Source organism: Microtus oregoni, unplaced genomic scaffold, assembly GCF_018167655.1.
Source record: "Microtus oregoni isolate MIOR12 unplaced genomic scaffold, Mior012 000020F_ref0000438, whole genome shotgun sequence".
Taxonomy (NCBI): Eukaryota; Metazoa; Chordata; class Mammalia; order Rodentia; family Cricetidae; genus Microtus; species Microtus oregoni.
Window position 1 is genome coordinate 28,147,160 of NW_024543079.1, and position 24,737 is coordinate 28,171,896.

The following is a 24,737-nucleotide window of genomic DNA, read 5'->3' on the forward strand; positions in this document are numbered from 1 at the left end:
ACTATAAATGGAGAAAATAAAATTTTCCAGGATAAAAACAAATTTAAACAATACGCAGCCACAAATCCAGCCTTACAAAAAGTAATAGAAGGAAAATCACTAACCAAGGAGTCCAACAATGACCACAATAACTCAGACATCTAGAGACCCTTCACCAACACAAAACAAAGAAGGGAAACACACAAACTCTACGACTAAAAAAAAATGACCGGAGTTAACAACCACTGCTCATTAATATCACTTAATGTCAATGGACTCAACTCACCTATAAAAAGGCACAGGCTAAGAGATTGGATAAGAAAACAGGATCCAACATTCTGCTGTTTACAAGAAACACACCTCAACCACAAAGACAGGCACCTACTCAGAGTAAAGGGCTGGGAAAAGGCCTATCAAGCAAATGGACCTAAGAAACAGGCAGGTGTGGCCATACTAATCTCTAACAAAGTTGACTTTAAACTTAAATCAATCAGAAGAGATGGAGAGGGACATTTTATACTCATAACAGGAACAGTTCATCAGGATGAAGTCTCAATCCTGAACATCTATGCCCCTAATATAAAAGCACCCACGTACATAAAAGAAACATTACTAAAATTCAAGGCAGCCATCAAACCGCACACACTAATAGTAGGAGACTTCAACACTCCTCTCTCACCAATGGACAGGTCAATCAGACAGAAACCTAACAGAGAAATAAGAGAATTTAATTTTTTTTTATTGAGAAAAGGAGAAGAAGAAAAAAAACAAGTTTCCCCCTCCTCCAATCCTTCTCCCCCTCCTCCCACCCTTCTCCCCCTCCCCCCACTCCTTTCCCCCTCCCTCTCCAGTCCAAAGAGCCATCAGGGTTCCCTGCCCTGTGGTAAGACCTAGGACCTCCCCCCTCCGTCCATATCTAGGAAGGTGAACATCCAAACTGGCTATGCTCCCACAAAGCCAGCACATTAAGCAGGATCAAAACCCCGTGCCATTGTCCTTTGCATCTCATCAGCCCTCATTGTTCGCCATGTTGAGAGAGTCCAGTTTTATCCCATGCTTTTCAGTCACAGTCCAGCTGGCCTTGGTGAGCTCCCATTAGATCAGCTCCACTGTCTCAGTGGGTGGGTGCACCCCTCGTGGTTCCGACTTCTTTGCTCATGTTCTCCCTCCTTCTGCTCCTCATTGGGACCTTGGGAGCTCAGTCCAGTGCTCCAGTGTGGGTCTCTGTCTCTATCTCCATCCATCACCAGATGAAGGTTCTATGATGATATGCAAGATATTCGTCAGTATTGCTCTAGGATAGGGTCATTTCAGGTTCCCTATCCTCAGCTGCCCAAGGAACTAACTGGGGACCTCGGCTTGGGCACCTGGGAGCCCCTCTAGGGTCAGGTCTCTTGCCAACCCTAAGGTGGCTCCCTTAACTAAGAATTGTGGTTCCGTGCTCCCCTGTCCAACCTTCCTTTATCCCAATCCTCCTGTTTCCCCAAGGCCCCCCCCTCCTTCCCTTCTAACTTTTCTCTCCCCATCTCCCCTTACCCCAGTCTCGTTTAGAGTCCTTTATGTCTGAGTCTGTCCTATTGTGCATCTGAAATTCTTTTCTGACAAGGAACATTTTAAAATGGTAAAAGGTGTGGTCTCAGTGGTCCTGGATGCTGCCTCTGCCTCTCTCAACCTTTCAGTATGTCAGAGGTACCTTTACTGCCAGCTCTGGGATGGGCTGGTTAGGAGCCACACTCACCATCTCAACTCTCGGAAGGAGCGTGCAGCATGTGAACCCTTTTTGTCTGAGTAAAAGCTAAAACTGCCATGCAGAATGCTGTGCAGCCTAGAAATGTCTTTGTGTATGTTGGCAGGAATCTACCATGCTTTCCTGCCTGTGCACTCCTAGCAGACCCTCTCCAGCTGCTTGCCCAGGCGGGGGTATTGAGTGGTCGGCATGCTCTTAGCTACTTTCCTCCTAATCCCCAAGCAGGCATACAAGTACCCAGATCCAACTGGGTCACACAGGTTAGCCCCAAACATATGGGCACCATTTTGTTGAAGGAGACTGTTCTTTCGTTTTCTGGCCATCCAGACCCAAATAATCACAGAAAAACTATATTAATTACAACACTTTTGGCCAATGATTCAAACACAGGAATCAGTCTCACTTATTTACACATTCAGGAGTCCCAGAAAAGTACTACACTGAGAGCTATAGCATATATGCAGCGGACCTAGTGCAGATCTGGGTAGGCCCTGTGATTACTGCTTCAGTCTGTGAGTTCATATGAGGTATGCTCAGCTGTTTTAGAGAGCCTTATTTTCCTGGTGTCTTTTGTCCCTTCCTGTCTCCCTGACTTCTTCAGTGTCTTCTTCTACAGAGTTCCCTGATTGCCAAGGTAAGGGATTTATTCTTGTTTAGAGCTGTGTCTTCCAACGTATCTTTCTTTGTATAATGTCTGCTTGTGGGTCTCTGTATTTTTTCTATCTGCTGCAGGAGGAAGCCTTTCAGGTGATGACTGAATAAGGCACCAATCATGATTGTAATTATTATATCTTGCTTGCAGATGGCACTTTGCAGCCTTTCTCCCTGCCTTCCATTCTTTCTGCTTCTTCTTCCACTCTATGCTCTGAGCCTCAGAAGGATGTTACAATGTCTTGTTAGGAATGCAATTTTAAAGTATTATTTATTGTTATTCTGTGTGTACACAATGTGGGGGACATACAAGTGTCACCGAGCTCATATTCTGGTAAGCTGACAATTTTGGGGGAATTACTTTGCTCCTTCTCCTGTTAATTTCAGGTTTTGAACTCATTTCTTTCAGCTTGAGTGAGAAGCATTCAATAGGCATCTTCTTTATTTATTCACTGACTCTGCTACAAGGAAAGAAGAGTTTATCTCCTTTCTTATTTCTTCACTTGTTTCCATCAGCATTGCTTCTTTGGTTCTTAATTTGCTCAGTGATTATAATCTATCATTGTCACTTTGTTGGGAGAAGATTTGGCTAGTAAGGGACCTTCAGGCTAACCCCTGAGTCTTTTTGATAAGTCCTTGTCATTCTTGTAGCATTTTCTTACTCTCTGTAACAAGCTAGTTCAGATCCATTGGTATTTCATGAGTCTCTGCTTTATGCCTTAAGTAGAGACTAAGGCTGTGTGCATATGTGTATGTTGAAAGAAGCTATACTGTGGAATATTACATTTACTAAATCACTAGATATAGTATTATGAATGTATAAGTGTTTAATGTTCTAAGTTCAAACACAAGTGCATTTATTTTACATGTAATAATCATAAGTTTTGACAAGAAAGAAATACATTTTTCATTTCACAGTAAATGGCATTACAGTTTTGAGCACTAAATCATCTTGACATTTATGAAGGAGCAAATGGAAAGTAGGGAATGAGTGTTAAATATAAAGCTATCTTTAACTGTTCTATTAAAAAGGCGAAGATTTATTTTCCATCTGTGAATGTGAATGTGCCTATTTGTGTTCTTGTTCACACAGTGGAATTTCTGTGGAGCCACACTACAGAGAGCATGTGCGTAGGATATATGTCAGCCCAGGATGGAAAAGCCAAGGTAAGCGGGAAAACTGGGTCATAACCTGAAAACCTGGTAGCTAGTGCATGTGGCTTCAAACCAGTTTGTTGAAACAGATGACTTTTCCACCTCTTGAGTAGAAGCCAATGAGCTTCGTCTATAGCACAGTTTACAGTTCCAAAGAAAAATCAGATTTCACAAATTCTTCTCATGATGGATCAAGATGAATGAGAAACCCATTTTCTTCTTTCGTTTTGCTCCCTTTTCTCCTCTGTGAATACTTGTGAAGAGGAACCTCAGTATTTATAAGAGAAAATGAGAGCAAAGCTGACAAGCCGACCAAGATGTCTGATTCCTCAAGGAAGGTTGATAAGAATAAAGGAAACTGAGGCCATGTAAGAGTAGCTCTGGGCTGTGTCTGTATCTATCCTAACAGAAATGGCTCACAGACTTGTGGATCTCACTTTTGCTCTCTTGTCGTCTGCTATGCCCTGTTATGTGTCTACCCAGGCTTCGCCTCTCTGTGCCACATGACTTGCCGTGAGTCACAGCAGTCATATAGTCACTCGGCATCAGTTATTGAGTTGCTGGTTCTCCGTGAACTTAAGATTCTTGATCTTGGGAGTAAAAAAAACCCCATAATTTGTGGATTTATTTTTATATATGCCCCATATTTCTGTTCATGGAAGTTTTAGAAACAGCTGTGCTTTATGACATTTATTTGGCATTAAAGCACCTCAGCTGCAGATTTATGAAGCTAGGCAGCCTCTTTTTTGAAAAATAACATGTTTACATATTTGAAAATAGCAAATAAAGAAACTTCTGATATGTGTTGTCTATTACACATTGAGTAATTTTTTTAAAAAAAATAGAGAAAGTCAACTAAAGAGTGTAGTGATACAGCATACTGGCATTTTGAACAACAGTAAACCATGTGTGTGACAGTGGACACCGAAGATTATGTTGCCTAGTGAGGTCATATTATGATGCTCACTCAGTGATAAAATAGCTTACTGACAAATTTCTCAGTTAGATAACTGATTTTTTTTTATTTTTTATACAATACTACTCTGTAAGTATATTACCTAGTAAATCAGTGGGGCCACCAAATGTCTGTGAATGTAGTATATAGGAGCATTGTCACAGCAAGAGATTGATATTTGTGAAATATTGCTGAGCTCTCTGTCCTCCCATTATCTCAGCTTCACCTGAAAACCTTGCATTTTGCATCAGGAGACCTATTGCATAAGAGAATTTATAGATTTTTTTTGCTTCATAATCTTTCTGAAATAAAATTGTAATTGTGTTTTGTAAAGCTGATTGGCATGCCTGGAGCAAACCCTACCAGCTTTGTCACAGTAGTTGAAACACTGATGTCTGCGTCATCGAGTAGAGTAGCCAGAGCCACGCGGTGAAATTATTGAGCATTTGAAATGTGGCTACTAGAACCAAAGAGCCGAATTTTAAACTACACTTATTTTTTTCATAGCCACGTGTGGCTAGTAGCTACTATATCGAGCAGCATAGTGAACAAGTGGAAAATGGTTATTCAGATATTTCCAAAACGTGTCTAACAGCACTTTCCAAACAGGAAGTAAATGTAATAAGCCATAGGAGTTTCTTGTAACCATTTAAGCTTTCTCTTCCACTTTGAATATTGATCTTGAACTAAGATCTTATTTAAACAAAGGATCATGATGAGGGTAGGCTTCAGCTCTGCGGTCAGTTGGGGGAGGTAGGGGCTGGGAAAGACAGGGGGATGTACCGAGTCCCTTGAGTGGAAGTGTCTGCTTTCCCTGCTGGTCATCTCTGGAAGACACTTGCCATTTAACATGAAAGCACAGAGACCTAAGTTGAATCTAGAGCTATCTGGCCTTCAGTTGTGCTGTTTGGCATATGAGGGGTGTGATTTTAGTGTTATCTGTCAAGTTCCCCAGCTGGTAATGTGGAGGTAGTATGGATTGGGCCAGCAGGTACAGCTTCTCCACTTGCCTTATTTGTAAATTATGTTTCTAACCATTTTCTTTTCAGAGAGTTAATCTCTCTTTCTTTATTGTTTGAACTATAACTATAAACGCTTTCCATGAAAATAAAACAAGCAATAAGACATCAACACATTGTTCAATTCTATTGTTTGAAACAGTGGCAGCACACACAAAAACCAACAAATTAGTTCTTTTGTCAGAAATGCGGGGATTTTATGGTGTTGAAATTGTGACAGAGAATATAGATGAGACTATGGGTTCAAAAGCAAAAAGGACTTCAGCAAAGTATGTATTCCAGTAAGAGTGGCAGCCTTTGCCTACCTAGTGACCTCACCCAGCGTTCCTGGCTTCTGTCAGGAACTGTTGTATAGGGCCCTTGTTTATCATGAAAATGTTCTCTCCATAGTGCAGAGAGTTAGTATTAAGATTGACAGGAAGCAGCTTTAGAGACAGTTCTTTTTATTTAAAACCTTTCTTTAAAGAAAAAATGTTCTATTTCCCCAAAATTGCCCTCCTTTTCCTTGGTATCAAACACAGACCCTAAAAGCACTTGAACGTTTTATATGAGGCTATGATTAATTTTTGTTAAAGCCTTGGATTAACACTCTCCTCAAAGTCACACTGCTCAGAAAAGGTAAGGAGTAACTGGGGGTTGTGTTCAGAATCATAGATAATCTAAATGAAGGTAGTTTCTCTGTACATGTTTCTGTTTTCTTTTTAAAAATCATGTTTTCTAAAAGATACAGCAAAGAACATCTTTGTATCATTTAATTTATAACTCCCTTCTCTGGCATGAAATAAATAGATTTATCTTTATGGAACAAACATGAGCTCATTGACACTAGTTAGGTTTAAAAGTTGTACTGCCATTTTCTATAGTGACTGGGCAGTTAATGAGCAGTTTTCATAAATACTCAGTGCACATAGTCTAGTGCAATAAAACATATTTAAACTGGCATGGAGTTAATTCAGGCACATAACTCTCACCCTAAATGAATTAGCTTTCTTTTACATATAGAGGTTATTTTTTATAACAACAGTATAAATACTGTTATAAAATTTATTTTTGAAGAGGAATGGGCTATTTTATATTTGAATATCTCTCTAGAGATTTATTATTAGTTCTGGGGGAAAAATAGTAATTGCATAATGGAGAAACAAGCAACACTGAGACTGTGTGTTCAGAATTAGGGTCACCGTCGAGGAACAAGCCAACAGTGTGCGTGCCTCTGGATGTGACAGCCTGAGAAGGATGGCGTCATTTGTGTCCTTCACCATTTGGAAGCACATAACATGACTTAGTGCAGGACACAGATAGACAAGTCAGGAATGAAGAGCTTGCTGGGAAGGAAGTAAAGGGGGACGATGGTATAGAAAACTGTTAAATGTCAGAAAAGATAAGGATGGAGAAAGTGTACCGGGTTGGATACTACTAAAGATATGTTACCAGTAAATGTTTTAATTCACCTTAAAGTGGCTTCTGTCTATAAGACCAAATGCTATAGTACATTTTAGGTCAATTTGCAAAATAAGGCTTTGAAATTTGAAATACGGATAGCAAAAAGAGTTGCACTGTTTATAAATTCACTAAAATTGCTATCTGTGTTATGATTTATTGGGACAGATCCATAATTTTAGGCAGCATGCCCTGAAGTATCTAGCAAGTGGGAACCCGTGTTTGTAATCTTGGTGTTTCAGAAAAGTAGTATGTGAATAAAAAATGTGGATAATAAATTACCAAGTAAGTGCAGCAAAATGCTGACAGCAGGTAAGCGTTGGCAAGTGTTACATGATACTTAAACTATTCATAATGCTTTTGTTATTTTAAGTTAAAATGCTTCAAAATATATCACTTGCATGTAAGTCAGATCTGATGATTTTGTGAGCCTTGCGCCTAAGTTATACAGTTCAAAAGTTATAACCTGTTCTGCATTGAATGAGTGGCTACACTCCTCTAAACCGCTGTCTGGTTTGCTCTCTGGCTAAAGCTGAGAGGTGAGACTTTGTCACTATCAACATGCCTCACATTAAAGTGTCTTCTGGAAAATTACCCAGCCTTTGGCTTTAAATTTTTTTTAGCTACTTAGGAAATATTTACTTGTAATATCCTCTGGTCTGTCTATCAGGCTGTGTTCATATTTTGACAGATGTTGCCCATGTCGTTATTTCCCTTGGATTAGGCAGTGGTTTTTAAAAATATGATCCCTAAACCATATGCAACAAAAGGGAGAATAAATTATTTTCAGTATTAAAACCTTTGCTGCAATGGTCTTGTTAAAGAACTGAAAGACAACCCCTAGAATAGGAATACATGTTTGTTAATAATGCCATTGGTGAGGTATTTGCCATCAGTTCAGAATAAACTTAATCTTGTAACTCAACAAAAAGATGCAGATAAGCATTTCTTCAGTTAATGTATACAAGCAGCAAGTAAGTATATGGAAATATTCTTACTGCCAGTATTCATTGGGGAACTGCAAATCAAAACCATAGTTTGATTCTACTTCTCATCCAACATGAAGTCTACAGGAAAGAAGAATAAGTTCATTAGGGAAAAAAATAGAATATGGAAAGGGTGTTTCCCTTTCTGAAAAACAGCATGATAATCTCTCAGAAATTTTTAACAGAATTACCACATTACCCAGCAGGTCTGCTCCTTGGTATATATTAAAGAAAATTAAGATGTTTGTTTATACCAGGGTTGTTCGTAGTCGTTAAGGATTAGGAACAACTTAATGTTCATCGGCTGATGAATGAATAAACGAATGTGTTGTATTCATGCAATAATTTTTTTTTTGTAATCACATAAAGAAATGAAGTTCTACAACAGGATAGTTCAAGTGTTCTTGAAAACATGATGCTAAATACAAGAAGCCAGGTGAAAAAGTTCAGACATTTCATGATTCCATTGCATTAAGTGTCTAGAATTGGAAAACTCATAGAAACAAATGTAAGAGATTAGTGGTTGTTAGGGCTGAAGTGGGGAGTATGGATACCACGTTTGCTTTCAAGGACATGAAAATGTTTTGGAATTAGAAATTGTCCAACTTTACAAACACTTGACAAACCACGGGATTGGACATTTATTTAAAACAGTGGATTTTATGATACATGTGTTTTTCCTTAAGGCTGTAAAAATAACAACAAGTGTAATTACTGTATTATCAAAATAAAGTAGAAGAAATATATGCTTATTTTGATACCACACAATCTTTTCAGCTTCTATTCATTATAAACCCCTCAAAATACCAGATATTGGAAGAACTTCCTTAGTTATATTTTTTAAAGAAACAACAACACAACAAAAACTACCAAAAAAAAATCTATAGCTAAAAATCATAGCAGTCAGAGAAACCTGGAGCACTTTTAGTTGTAGGGATGCAGAAAAAGGAGGTCAGCTCTTGTCACTCTCATCACTCTGCTTGGGATTTCCTGGAAATCTCAGCCAGTGCCGTGAAGCAAGAAAACGAAGCCAGAGACACAGGCTGGGACGGGCTTCTTAAAACCTGTACTTTCACATGGTCAGGAATGAATAAGAAATTTTCTAGAACTATCCCCTTAAAACTACAAAGCCTTGCTCAGATGAATCTGAATGGAGAAATATGTTTTATTCTTGAAGTGAAAATACAGTACTTGCCGGCCATTTTTTCCCCCAATTTTTCTGCAAGCCAAACCAAAATTCCAACATTTTTTTAAATTAAGAAATTGATAAAGTAATTATCAATTTCTCAATTAAAAAAAGTATGGTCTGGAAGTTCCACTCCAATGGTGTCCAATATGTTCACATTGGACTCAGTGGGTAATAAAAAGTGATATGAATTTGGCAGTCAGATATGAAAAAGGGGCAAATGTGATCAAAGTACACTGTGTGCATATATGAAACTCTCAAAGAATTAACAAAAGTTTTATATTAGAAATCAGTTTGATTTTATGTAAATTTTATTAGGATTTTTATTTGCTCTTACATGAACATTTCAGTAAACCACAAGCCCAAATTTTTTTTTCTCAACTTGTAGTGGCCCTCAGGTGCTGGTGTGTGTGTTCACAACTTCCTCCCCAACTGTGTTGGAATTTTGTCTGGCTTGACCTTGTACATGCAGTCAAAGTTGCTGTGAACCCTTATGTACAATTGCCCTATTGTGTTTGGAGAGTGCTGTTTTGAATTGTCCCAGGCAAACCTAGAACCCATGATTTCCTCAACATTCCAAGTAGCTGGATTGTAGACCTGAGCCTCCATGCCATGCTTCTTTTCTGTTTCTGATAATCCATTAAGTTCAGTTCATGCTGCTCTAAGTGTACATAGGTATGTAGGGCCATCCACTAGATCGTGGGGATTAGTAGTAGTCATCTGAAAAGAAAAAGAGTGCTCTCTCTCTCTTTCTCTCCCTGAGCAGCTCTTAACTCCAGTCGCTCCTCAGTAAAGGGTGAGGCCTGGAGGGCACCTCCCTTTTGTGCTGGGATTCTGGCTGGCTTTACCTCATGCAGGTCTTGTGCAGGGAACCACAACTCTTTTGAGTTTATGAGTATAGTAGCCATGTCATGTCCATAAAATGGCATTTCCTTTTATCCTGAAGTTGGTTCTGCCTCCTTTTTCTATGATGTTCTCTGAGCCGTGGTTGGGGGAGAAGCGTGTTGATAAAAATTCCCATTTAAGGCTGAGCACTCTTAGTATTCAGGATGTTTATGCATCTCTGCATTGAGTGCTGCCCACTACAAAAAGAAGCCTGTCTAGCCAAGGTTGAGAGCAGCCCATGTATATGCTTTTAAAACCAAATATTTAGAAGACAATTTGATGACATGACAATGGAGCAAAATGGCAATAGTGGATTCTGCTCTAGAGCCTAAGATCTCCTTACCAAGGGCTTTTGACAGATTACTGTCCTGGCACGAAGTTCCCTCTTGTGGAGCAGGTCTTACATCCAGTCTGAAAGTACTACCCTGTAACAATAGTGCCTCTGTTAGAGTTTGCCTGGCAGTCTGGTATTGCAGTGTGCAGGGTCCATTGTTAAGCTGTTGCTCTTCTCTCCCAGTCAGTCTGCACAGCACCTTTGGGCACTGTGAAAGCTAGGCTGTGTGGAGGAACTTGTCAGAGTTTGATACTGACCTCTGTGTCCTCTGCCCAGAGTGTGTGGTATCTTCAGCAGCAGCCTACTCCATAGTTGTGGTGGGCAGCAGTGTGTGGCAGTTGCCTGTGCTCTTTCCGAGCCCTCTGCGGCCTTCCTGATTTATAGCTGTAAGGAGGTGTCTGATGCCTTTCATTGTGTTTTTTGTTCAATAATATGTGTTTTTTGGAAATGATATTGTTCACTCATTAGTAAACTACTAAAAACAATTTTCTAGTAAACTAACAGATTTCCAGTTTTCATGGGGTTTTTTCAACCTGTTTAGGAATGGGAAGAATTTCTGAGATAGAATTTTTGATTTATGGAAATGATTTTTCTGAAATTGAATGAGAATCAATGAGATAATAATCTCATCTGTTCTTAATTCTCTAACCTTTTAAAAAACATTTATAAGTTTATTTAGTATAAGCCGGGCGATGGTGGCACACACCTTTAATCCCAGCACTCGGGAGGCAGAGGCAGGAGGGTCTCTGTGAGTTCGAGACCAGCCTGGTCTACAGAGCTAGTTCCAGGACAGGCTCCAAAGCCACAGAGAAGCCCTGTCTCGAAAAACCAAAAAAAAAAAAAAAAAAAAAAAAGATTATTTAGTGTACAATTTACTCAATGAGTGTTTCATGCTATTAAAGAGTAAACATACAGTAAATGGCTTTCTTTTGAAATGAGAGAACTTACACTCAGAAAATGTCTTTACAGATCAAAAAGAATATGTAATATGAAACCAAGTTAAAATGGATTTATTCTCTTTGGTAGTACTTTGTCTTTTTTATTTTTACTTATTTCATAATATCAATAGTGATTACATCTATAAATATTTTTCCCTATATTGTAAGGGCTGAGATCCAAAGCCTCAGACATGTTAGGCAAGCATGCTACCACCAAGCTGTACCCAGTCTCACAAAGCTTGGATGCCATTAATTTTCTCTGGCCTCATAAAATTGTCCTAAATAGAGTTACAAACCTTGAGTAAGGTCTTTCTTGTGCCAAGGTTAAAGCCTCAGAAAGCTAAATAAATTCTCTTCTACATCTTAAAAATGGGGAAAGCATTATGCTGAATAACCAAGCTCGGCACAGAAAGGTTACTTGGTGAGTTTTTCTGTTTATATGCAGTACTAACAGAGTTAAAACAGGGGTGTAGAAATCTAAAATGCTTTTTTTTTTTTAAAGTAGGGCCTGAGGGAATTTGAGGGTAATAGTAGAAATGTTCCATGCATAAAGTTTTCTATTTATGTTTTGGTTTTGTGAATAAACTATTAGAAGTCATCCATTCCTTTACTTAGCATCTGTGCATTTTATGGAATGCAAATTATACCTCTGTGTTTTGAAAACCATAATAAATAAGAGTACTATATGAAGAATGACGTAGAATTAGACTTGGGTTTTTATATGAGCCCCTGTTTATAACCTGTGACAGGTTCCCAATTTCTATTTATTTGTTTATTTAGGCTGAGGGGAGCTGAGGTTGGCCTAGATCTCCTGATCCTCTTGCCTCAGTCTCCTTAGTCGGTGTGTGCCACTGTTCTGCACATTCTGCAGATGAGAGCCATGTTTTGATTTTGAATGAGTGAGCAAAATAAAAGGATAAATAGCAAGTAGCTGATAGAAGTGACAAACAATTGCAAAACCGCATCAAATCAGGCACTCTAAATACCCAGAGGGGTGACTGACGTAGCCCAATTGAGTGAGCGAATAAAATGTCAAAGGTAGCGTTATCAGATCCAGGGCCATACAAACATCTAGCACAGTTAGACTGGTCAGCTGGAGTTCCCATGTGGAATACAGCATTCCCTGTGGCAAGGCTCCAAATAGAAGATCAAATTAGGTAGACAGCATCATCAGATCGGACAGTTAACAAATATAGAGCAGAAATCAAGCGAGGAGTTTCCACTTGGAATCCAGCCAGGACAGAGCAGGCTTCTTGATGAGCTTCTGCATTTCCCTCCCTACTGTGTGCATTTTTGCATAGTTGTAAGCACAGTTGGAATAGTTCACCTTCTGGCTCTCCTTAAGGGGACAGTGTTTTTATATCCTTAGCTGTTTGTTGTTTTCCTTCTACCCGTACAGAGACAGGAGACCTGCTGGACTCAGGATAGGGATTTGAGAAGACTTATGACATAAATAAGCTTGGGAATGAAGTGAGAACGAAATTTGTTTTCAGAGCCAACTTCTCAGTGGTCGTAAGCAGAACATGATAGTTTTTACTACTATAAGGGACATTACAGCTACCAGGCCCTGCTTCACAATTCCTCATCTTAAAGAGGGATAGATACTTCTGTTGCTTTGATAGCATTCCGAGAAGTAGGTAAAAGTGTAAGTGTAATGTATGTGGTAGATGTGATATCACGTATGGTGGGTTGTGGTGGTGATAGTGGTGGAGACAGTAGAGGTCGTGGAAAATCACTTAGAGCCTTTTCATTTCACAAGTCTTACACCTGGCCTGTTTCACAGACGTTTAGGAGTAGTTGTAGATTTTGAGCTTCAAATTAAATATAGGTAGAATACATATTTAATCACTATTTTCATTATCCGTTGATAATTTTATGTGATGTATTTTTAGTATAGTCACCCCCACTTCTTCCATGTCCACCCTCCCCCTTTGCCTTTCTACTCACCCAACTTTAAATTTTCTGGGTATTTTTTTTTTTAAAGTCTTTTGTTTTTTCGAACAGAATATTCTTTTAGTGTCTTGTATAGAGTTCCTTCTTGGGTTTTTACCATGGGAAGTACTTCTCTCTGCTTTGGATCGCTGATAGTTTTGTGAATATGGTAACTTGGCACCTGCGGTCTTCTATAGCCAGTAGAGCACCAGTGCAGGCCCTTGCCTTTCGGCATTTCCTTTGAGAAATCAGTTGATTGTTTTGGTGGGTGTCCCTTTACGTGAGACTTGTTCTTTCTGTCTTGTGGCTTTCGGTCTTCTTTCTTCCTTCTGGACATTTAGTGTTTTGATTATTCTATGATGTGGGGAGTTTCTTTTTGGTCCTGCCTCTTTGGTGTTCTCTATGCCTCTTGGGCTTTAATAGGCCCCACTTTCCTTAGCATTGGGTATTTTTCTTTATGATGTTGTTGAAAATATTTTCTGTACCTTTGACTTAATTTTTTCTTCTTTTCTTCTATATGTATTATTCATAGGTGCAGTCTTTTCTTAATGTCCCAGATTTCTTTTATGCCTTGTTCCTGGGACGTTTTAGATTTAATCTCTTCTGTGACTAAATGATCTGTTTTCTCCACTCTGTCCTGGGGACTTGATATCCTCTGTGCCACTTATCCAACCATAAGACTTTACTCTTAGCTGTTCTTCTTTTCCCTGAGGAGGTTTTTTTGTTTTGTTTTGTTTTGGTTTGGTTTTGGTTTTGTTTCATTTTTTTTTCTTTTCTTCAGAGATTACATTTCATTACTTAATTCTACCTTCATATCTTGAATTATTTTCATTATTTCATTGAACTGTTTTTATTTTCACAATCCTCATTCAGGGATTTGTTTATATCCTCTTTGACTTCCTTGAGCATATTGTAATTATATTTAGAACCATTATCCTCTGCAGTAGCTATGCTGCATTTCTCAGATAACAATACAATGGGGTGCTAATTTCTATAGGAGACATATTGTCTTGATTATTCATGTTGTTTGTGGTTTTTTGATAGGACATTGGTATCTGGAGTTAGGTGACTGAGGATAATTTTTGATTTGTTATCTGGTTTTGCTCTGTTGAGTGAGTGTTTGGGTACTTATTTGTTCTTATTCCAACTTGTCAGGTTTAACCTAGCTGAATGGTGCTTGGTTTTCAGTTTGAAACTACTCTGTTAGTGTTTGAATGGGGTACCAGCAGTGGTCTCAGTTCTGCTAGGGAGAGGTGCAACCTTTGAGCCTAGAAGTTAATCTGCTGTGAAGGCTTAGAAGATTCTACCTGCTGATGTGAGGTCTGCTGACGTGAAGTCTGCAGAGGGTTTGTCAGGCTCTGCTGCTGGTCCTTGGGTAGCAGGGCCTGGGTTCTGAGTCATGCTGCACATGGTGCTGGTGATGCAGTTCCAGCCACACTCCAGAGAAGACTGTTCCGGGTCAAAGTGTAGGATGCGTTGTCTCATAGGCAAGCAGCTCTAGGTTCTGGGTGGGCTCCATATGGCTCTGGTGCTGTCTGGTGGATGGGGTAACTGATAGAGGAGTGGACAAGAACACATTTTAATTCTAGTACTCATTTGAAATACAGTCTGTGACCGAATGAAGGAGGGCGACTAGAAGGGGACCAAGGGGAGGAAACTGGAGTGGAGTGGGTACAGCCAGCGTGCATGGTATATTTGAAAGAAGGAGTCTTTACGAAATCAAGCACTGTGTACAATGAATGCATACCATTAAAAGGAACTCCTAAAAAGGAAGCAACTTATAGCATGAAGAATGTGAGACATTCTGCCAGTGAATAGTTGTGCTTGCAGAGTCGTGTGCACGTGCCTATGTCCTAATATATGGAGTCGCATCATGTAAAATTTTAGTGGAGCTATAAGGAAAATAGTTTTTTTTCTGCTTTTGAAATCTCAAGTAAGAGTGTCTTTTCTGCTTAATTCCAGGGATTAAAATTCCTTTATGACAGCTTACTACTCTTATGTGCCACTTGTAAGGCAATACTATAAATCGGTGAAGAGTGAACAGTTTCATATTGATTAATTGATACACGTGGCCATGGTTGAGCTCGTCTCTCTATTTACGTTCCTTTCAGATATTACTGGCTGCAGTAAGTGGTCGGTACTGATGGTTTACTTTATGTTCTCAAGCTGTCATCGCGATGCTGTGCCTGTTTGCACTGTGCTGTCTGCTGCAGTGTTGAAGGGGTAAAAGAAACTTAATTTAGAATGAAGCTTGTATTAACAGTTTGCTGTTAGGAGATACTCAGAGAACTTTGAAACAGCTTTTATTTAACTTGAACATAGTATCACTAGAAGGTGATGTTTTAAATATTCTTTTAAAAACAGAATATAGTAGTTCTCTGATTTCTTTCACTGATGGTTCTTTATTAAATTCGAACAGTTAGACCGTGCTCACTACACTATTCCTTTAAAATGTTTCTGATACATGTCTTAAGGACAAAAAAGAAAAGACATTGGCAAGACTATTTTTTATAGTCAATTTGAGTAAACCCTAAACTCTGAATGACACATCACAGATTCCTACAGCATTACAAAAGCTCGTGGTCTAACTGTGTGATACCTCTGTGAGGTAATGACTCCTGATGTATACGTTCCTAGATTTAACAACTCACATTTTAGCTAAGTTTCCATGTTTGGGGACAAAGTATCATTTGCAACATTTTCATCAAGGATGACAAGAATGCATTTTCCCCTTAGATTCAGATAGCTAACACAGACTATCAGGGACTTACTGCAGTCATGAGCATGGAGAGACTACAAGGAAGCTTTAATTGTTTGCTGTTGAGACTTCTGCCAAGAAGAACAGAGAAAAACAGAGTAGTAAGAAGGATTTCCCTGACATTTGCCATGTTCCCTTTTCCAGAGTATCAGTTGGGATCCAGCAAAATTCAGCTTTACCACACAGGAGACCATAACTGATGTTTTGGATTTTCACCTACTAGAAATGCCCAGGATATCAAGACATCCCACAAAAGTTATTGAAAAAGGATGATTTGGCTTCTGCCTTTACTATGGAAAAGATGAGCCAGAGTCTTCCCTTTATAAACCCAAGAGGAAACTGCAATATCTATGCAAGGTTTGGGGTTAATTGTACCTTGATCTGTAGGGTAGTTACCTTAGAGTTTCTATTACTCTGAAGAGACATGAGGACCATGGCATCTCTTATAAAGGAAACCAGTTAATTGAGGTGGCAGCTTACAGTTCAGACGTTCAGTCCATTACCATCAAGGCAGTGGGCATGGCACTGTGCAGGCTAACATGGTGCTGACTGCATCTTGATCAGAAGACAACAGGAAGTGAATTGTAACTCTGGGGACTGATATTTGTGTATATATGAGACCTCAAAGCCCACCTCCACAGTTATACACATACTCCATCTCTTCATAGTGCCACTCTCTATGAGCTTATGAGAGCCAATACATTCAAACTACCACACTGGGCTTTTCTCTTCGCATAGTACCTCCTGTTCCTCAGAGGAGATATCAAGTCCCCTTACTACCAACCATGGAGGGGTGCTGCTTACCAGCTTGCTCTCATGGCTTGCTCGGCCTTCTTTCTTAAAGAATCCAGTACCACCAGCCCAGGGATGGCACCCCCCACAATGGGCTGAATCTCACCCCATTAATCAATAATTAAGAAAATGCCTCACAGCTGAATTTTATGGAGACATTTTCCCATTTGAAGTCCATTCCTTTCAAATAATCTAGTTTGTATGATAAGTTGACAGAAGACTAGCCAGAACAGTTACTATAGGTGTGTGCTTGTGAATTTCAGCTTTAAAATGCTTTATAGAGAAGACAAATTGGGTAAGATCAGCAAGAGAGTGAATACAAACAGAGAGAAAAGACCCTAGCCCTGAACTTTCACATTTACAGATTGGGAATGAAGAAGAGCTAGCAAAAGACTCTGAGATGTAGCCAGGTTCAGAGAGAAGAGAATTCAACTCTACTCAGTATTATAGGGATATTTTTATTTCATTTTGCACCTGTCTGTTCTGAGGAGTGGAATAAGGACATAGTCACATCCCTGATGACCTATACTTTACTAGTTAATTATTATTTTTATCGCCACATTCAGCATTGAATCACCTTGCTACATAATTAAGAAAATATCAAGAGGATGTCCAGTCCTGATCCTGAGTGAGTTCTGGAATTTCAGAGAGCTGCTCTGCCACTCCACATTTAGTATTCTTAACACATTGGACTGTGGTTTGTTTCTGCCTAATTGTTATTGTGTAGAATGTATGGAATATACACTGATTTTTAAAATTTAATGTTTCATTAAAATTTGTTCCTCTTCATATATTTAGAGAAAAGAATAAAAAGTGTTTTAAAAATCAGAACAAAGGACCAGTGAGATGGCTCAGCACTTGGCACCAAGCTTTATAACCTGAGTTTGATTCCCAAGACCCACATGGAGGTGTGAGAGCCCCAGCTCATGCAAATTGTCTTCTGACCTACACATCCATGTCACGGCATGTGTATGTATGCATGAGCACTCAGCCACATGCGTACACACAGAGAGACACACTAAATAAATGTAATACAAATTTTTCACTTGTTTTTATTGAGCTATGATGAACGAACCAAGTGATGAATGGACATTTGAAAGAAATCCCACACTAGCTCAGAAATGAAAAATAGATAGTTATTTATCTAGGGGTAAACTCACAAATCAGAATTCTCTGCTTGAACGGTGGTCATAGATCAAATCCAGCAATCCAACAATCCAAATGAGCAGCCTGCGAAAAGGAGGAAGACAAAAGGGGCAGGCACAGGCTCTGCATCCGAGTATATAGTATAAGAGACCACTCCCCAGTAGGCGGGTAACCACAAGCTGCAAGCCTTCCTACAGCAGAGCTATACATTTTTCCACTCCCCCTTCTTTTTCCCCTCTCCCCTATAATAAAATTATTAATCAGAGTAAAGATTATGAAAGGTCTCAAGATCTCAGGACTTACCATTAATGTGACATCAGGTGTGTATCTCCACATAGCCTGTAGAGTATATACTTGCTGACCGTTTCATGTCTGCTGTGCCGGAGGCAGGGAGGGACAACTTTTGTCCTCTGTGGCCATATGAGATCACATCCCAGGGTAGACTGAAAGGGCCAGTCTCCTGCTTTCAGTGTTGCTAGGTCTTGAGATTATTCTAAGACCATTACTTCCAAAGCTGAGGTTTTGCCCAAGGAGGTTGGGGGAGGGGGGATGAGAATGTCTAGAACCGATTGTGATTTTAATTCCCACTAGAAGGGCTAGTGAGAAAACCTATAACATGGATTCAAAGAAATTTCATTGATGAAAACATGTAGTTTTAGATACATGGTATTTAAAAATTATTTTAAATTACATTTACAGGAACATTTTAATGTGTGTCAGAATCAGACTCAACTCAATATTGTTGAGTCAGTTTAAAGACAATTCTTTAACCTATAAGAATGTTGAATCCTGGAGAACTAGTGACTAGAGATTATCCAACCTGTCAGCAGTCGCTCAGAACCTGTTCTCTGAGTTGCAGAATCATTCTAAACAATTACAATTTGTGGCAGTAGCTTTTCTAAGCAAGCAGTATTTCACTCTGAAAAACTTTTGGGCATATGCCACTGCAGTAAAGGTGTGCCTCCAACAAGTTAGATTTAGAATCCTTTGGGCTAGGGCACTGTGGGAGTAGAAGCCCTAAATTTGGAGTCCAGACACATTCATTCATGATTCAGTTTTTCCACTTCCTCTCTAACCATAAGCAAACCACAGTACAATTCTATCTTGCTCATTTCTCTATTTTTTCCTTGAAAAAAAAAATAGGTGTAGCATATGTCTGTCTACCAGTAGTGGTATTTTGAGATTTCATTGATTCAGAAGCGTTGTGGACTCTGCAACATTATATAATTATAGGGATCTCTTATTTCTAGTAAGGTTTCACAAGGGACTGTTTTTTTTTTTTAGAAAAAAATGTTTGTTTATTTATTTATTTATCTATCTATTTATTTATTTATTTTGTATGCAATGTTCTGTCTGTGTGTATGACCGCAGGCCAGAAGAGGGTACCAGACCCCATTATAGATGGTTGTGAGCCACCATGTGGTTGCTGGGAATTGAACTCAAGACCTTTGGAAGAGCAGGCAATGCTCTTAACCTCTGAGCCATCTCTCCAGCCCAAGGGACTGGTTTTTACATTCTATAAAGATAAATTTTCCTAGAGCAAGATCCATGTGTGCTTTATTCCACTGTCCCCTATGAAGAGAACAGAGTAAACGTTTGCTAAATAGTGGAGAGCTTTTTATCACCTTTAACAAAGGGAATATTCAGAATAAATCTCCATATGAGTGGCAGGGTAATAGTTTACTGTAGCATTGGCCACATTTTGTGGGCTGCCTTAGAGGGCTTTCAAGGGAAAACTGGGAGGGAGTTTTTGTGTGATGTCGCCCCTAATGGAAGTATGGTGTCAGCAGGCATGGGAAGAGAAGAACCCAGAGCAGCTCTGGGGCCGGGACATGCTGTTCTCATCAGGCAGCGTTTTCATCTTACTCTAAGATTCTGTGGACATGACTTTTATATGTGAGAACAATAGAATGTATTACCCATTCCGTAGCTTTCAGTACTAACAATAAAATTTACCATAATACTGTCTTTGTGTTTTGTCCGCATTTGCCAGTGCATCTTTTATGTCGTGTATATTTTGCATGGAAAATAAGGTGAGGAGGACTTACAACAAAGTAATAACATATGTCATTAATTCCTCATTTTATTGGTATTTCTGATTTATTAGGTTGAGCATAGGAATAATGTCTTCAGATTGCTCTGGCCTGTTTTTCAGTTTTAATTTAAGATATTGGTGGAATTTTTTTTTTATTTGGTAACAGGACAAATAAAAACTAGATGAAGTTAGCATCTTAGAGTGTTAAAACCCTGGGTGCTGGATCTAGAGAGATGGCTCAGTGGTTAAGAACACCGGTTGTTCTTCTGGAGGACCTGGGTTCAGTTTCAAGCATCCACAAGTCAGTTCATAACCATCTAAAACTCGAGTTCTAGGGGATCTGATGTCATCTTATGGCTTCCATGGCAACAGGTATGCATGCAGTACATAGACATATATATGCAGGTGAAAAAAAATAAAAATGTAAAGATAGAAATGAGTTCTTATTCTATAAGATATACACACCATCTTAGACTATGTTAAGAAAGGTCATATGCAGTTGTCATCTAGTCGAGTACATCTGCTTTCATAATGAGGTCTGAAGTCCAAACTATTTTTAGTTAACTACATTCTGAGGTTTAATGCCTCACACAAAGAATGCTTAGAATATACTTGTTCACAAGTCATGTCTCCTTGAAAGACAGCTCTTAAAGAGATGGGCAGGGACTTCTGGGAAACCGGTGGGGGTGATAGTGTCTCTTGATTCAAGTCATTAAGAGATGGGAGAAAAGAAAGCCCACAATAGAAGTATGCTAACAAAAGCTAATCAGGCACAGCTTCACCAAGACACAACTTCTCTCTGCAGTGGTTTTTAAATGTTTATCATATTTATACCACCAAAAGAATACTGAGGATGACTGTTATTGGGTCAAATATGAATTGACTATGTTGGGCCAGGACTGATTCAGCAGGTAAAGGTACTTGTCACACAAGACTGGCCTAAATTTAGTCCCCAGAGCCCATGTGAAGGTGGAAAGTTGCCCTTTGACCTGTATATGTGTACTATGGCTTGTCCCCCCTTAAAAAGTTTAGGTACAAGCTTACCTGAACTTGTTAAGGATGTAAAGTGTATTCAGCCTGTATTACAGTCTCAATTAACCAAATTCGTGTTGCCCAAGTAGCAGAGTGGACAGTGCAGAAGAGAAATTTAACTCAGATTTAAATAAGTTGTTACTCAATAAACATACATATTGTTCCAGGTTTTATTTTGTAAGTTCATGTGGCACTATCATTATGTGAAAAAATAGAAATCCTGAGACTCAACAGTGTAAAAATAGAGCGGATTTAACACGACGTGATAAAATGGTAGCGGGTGGGAGCTGTCTTCTCTACAGAAGGGTGTAGTAATGAACAAGTGTGCTTGTTAGCACCCACATCTTATCAAAGCAGAGGCCTGCTTTCCAGAAGGAAGATACACATGCAACCAAATTTGTTCTAGTGCTTTCCACATTTCTCCTGCTGTTGAATTCATCAAAGTTTCACAAAAGTAACAACTCAACAGATATGCAAGGCATACAGTCTCTACTTGACCATGACTCTGGTTGCTGATGTCTCTAGTGCTCTCTGGAACACACAGGTCCAAGAGAGGACAACTGTACAATAAATGAATGGGTGGAGTCAGATGATACCATTTCTATATTTTATGTCAGGATTGGGAAATATATAGACTTTCATTTTTATTCAGAGCATACAACTTCAATAACATGATTATTTGACTTATATAAACATCTTCAAGATAAAGCACTCTTATTAGTCTAATAAAAAGCACTAAAATATAAGAAATTAGTTTTAAATGTCAAATTTGCAGTTATCAATTGTCAGCCAATCTTGCTCTCCATGCCCTGTGTCCCCGCTTTTTAGAAGCATTCATCATTCACTTAACATGTGCAGGCTATCCTTCAGGTGCCAGTGAGAAAAGAGTACACAGGTAGACAAAGCTGCCTGTCCTCATGGAACTTCTATTCCAAAAGACACACGTGATGACTGAGTAAGCCGTCCCAGATTGGCTGGGTGATGGTGAGACTCTATTGCTGACACAGAAAGGCTGTGGGTTGGGGCCTGGGTGAACTTTTTAGAGAAGGTAGCTTTTGAGCAATTGCCTGGCAGAAATGAGCAAGAGATGCACACTGATGCTAGAAGAAAAACTTGGCATTGACAACAACCCATGGTCCTGCTCTAAGTGTGTGCTGTGTGGTTGAGGACCAGCAAGAAGGCAGGTGGTTGGGTATAGGGGAGTGCAGGGGGCATTTGAGCTGAAAGATGGTGGAGACTGAAGCCTGTGGAGCATTGCTGGCTTTAACCCTGTCATTTAGAAGTCTCTATAGATTATGGTCTGAATTCTCTCCCCCCAGAATTTGTATTTGTTGGTCACTTCTGTTGATTTAATAGTGTATCCTGCTTTTCCAACAGTGTTCCATGCTGTGAGAAGGTGATTGGTGAGCATTCTCCCACATTTTTTCTGTGGCCCCTAGCTCTGATGAGTTGATTGTTTAGCACAATTTTCAAATACAATTTCCCAAATACAGGCTAGCTGATAGTTTTTAAATTGTCCTGCATATTTTGTGCTAGGCTGCATATTTGTTTGAACAGTAATGTTTAATTTTTATTGACACAAGTTTCTTTGCATTCACTATCTCATGTAGTCCTTACCAGCTTTATGATGAGTGTTACATTCATATTCATGAATATGGAAGCCCAAGAAGTTAAGTAACCAACAGAGTTCACATAGTAGGTGGAGATGCCTGGCTTGCCTTCATTAAGATATAGAAACTGCTGTAACAAGCAAATCTAGAAAGTACATAATTACTTAAAATGGAAGTGTATTTCTCATTTATAGACAATGAAAATTGAGGTTTCTGTTTAGCAAAGGCCCCTCTCCTAGTAGTGATGTGGAAGTCCCAAACTCCTGTCTTCACAGTCATCAGGATCATTCAAAGCTGGGGCACAAGAAAATGTTTGCTAGCCTTGTGATGATGCATTTCACTACAGTCCCCTCACCTTTCTGTCACATACCTATACCCAACTGCAAAGGAGGACCAAGCTCCAGAATTGCAAAAACAGTGAACAAAATATTTCTGAGAGATCATTTTTTATTGTGTCTGCCTAGATATGCTTTCCCAATTCCACCAAAGCAGGGTAATGACTTCATGGCCATCCTTTGACTGTCAGAGGATCTGCGAGTCTAAAAGTGGAAACACAGTTGTGTGTGGAGAGGCAGAGGATCAAAATATAATGACTAAATAAAGGCTTTGTTACTTTTAAAATTAAACTATGTGTTTAAAGTTAAATCATGTGTTTGTAGCTTTCCTAGAAACTTCAAAAGAGCAGACACTGAAGTGTTCTTAAAAGATTTTAAAATGTATGTGCAATAGGAAGTAATCAGGTTATTTTTAGATTAGATCAAGTAATTAAAGTTTTTCTTTAAAATATCACTTTAGAATTCTGATGCTGAATGTATTTGGAATTTTAAGGAGCTTCCACCCTGACCACATTGGCTTTGAGCAGTCAGTCAGCTTATCTACAAGACATAGCTCTTCAGACTCCTTAACAGCAAGGCTGTCTCTGCTGCCCAAGGTATTGGCAAGAACCACGCAGCTGCCCAGGCACGAGACTGCACTGCCAAGGAGCTGCTAGGGAAAGCCCGAGTTCTGCCTCTAGTCAGATTTCAATAATTTTCTGTTTCCCCAATAGGAAAAATTTAGTCTGTGCTTTTAAAAATAAAAATCTAAAAAGAATTGTTACTGTGGGGAATAGCTTGATTGACTTCTTTTTTTGGGGGGGGGGGGTGTTTGGTTTTTTCGAGACAGAGTTTCTCTGTGGTTTTGGAGCCTGTCCTGGAACTAGCTCTTGTAGACCAGGCTAGTCTCGAACTCACAGAGATCCGCCTGCCTCTGCCTCCCGAGTGCTGGGATTAAAGGCGTGCACCACCACCACCACTCCCCCCCCCCCCCCCGGCAGTTTGATTGACTTCTTAACTAACCCCAGGATCCTCTGTGTACATTAACAACCCTGGAAGGTGTATTGAAGTTGCTGCCCAGTGAGTGTCTCGGAGTGGTTTCTTTGTCAGGCATAGGGAATGCTGAGGTACACATAAAGCAGCTTCTGTCTCCAACTGACTTTCAATTAGACAGCTGTAAGACTGAAAATAAATCAAAATCAAGAGTTACTGGATGAGAAATGCTCAGATGGCTGGCACAGAAGTGGGGGAGCTGCTTGGGTGAGGGGATGAGGGGAAGCTTTTCCTTGGCAGAGTCAGGATGTACTAAAGAGCAATCATTATACAGTGAGAGACCCCAATGAATATGCCTGCTCCATTCTCACTAGTTCTAAATTTCAGTACAGTTACATTATTTAAATAGCTGGAATTTACCTTGCTGAATTTCCTTGGCTTGTAAAAATATACAAGTTTGCATAGTCCCTAAAGACATTCAATTTAAAATTTTCTGTTGGGGGCTGGGAAATGATTTAATCATTAAAGTGCTTGCCACCCAAACAAAAGAATCTGAGTTTGAATTCCCAGCACTCTGAAAATCTGAGTGTGACAGCTTATTCCCAGCTCTGGGGAGGTGAGGAAGAGGATGCTTGGGGCCTGTTGGCCAGGTAGTCTGCCCAGTCTGTTAGTTCCAGGCTCAGTAAATGTCGGTGCTTGAGAGCTGGAGGACACTTGGCATCGTGCTGTGGGCGCCACACACGCACACACAGATCCTGTTGAGTTTTGGTTAGTCTTTATATTTCTAGTTGCTATAGATCGAACTTAAAGTTTTACACATATGTATGCTTGCTTTTTTATAACGTAGGCT

At 39.5% G+C, this 24,737-nt stretch overlaps 1 protein-coding gene across 6 annotated transcripts in view; it reads left to right on the forward strand.

Annotated features, from left to right (window-relative positions):
- Positions 1-24,737, forward strand: part of Tasp1 (taspase 1) — a 231,598-nt gene that overhangs the window by 200,644 nt on the left and 6,217 nt on the right. For all 6 annotated transcript variants that reach the window (XR_005976046.1, XM_041670827.1, XM_041670829.1 and 3 more), the window contains one exon: positions 3,471-3,544. Coding sequence is in view for 5 of the 6 variants with exons in the window: in XM_041670827.1 (XP_041526761.1) it covers positions 3,471-3,544 (74 nt within the window). In the remaining variant the exon portion in view is untranslated. Of the gene's footprint in view, positions 1-3,470; positions 3,545-24,737 lie in introns of those variants that run through there.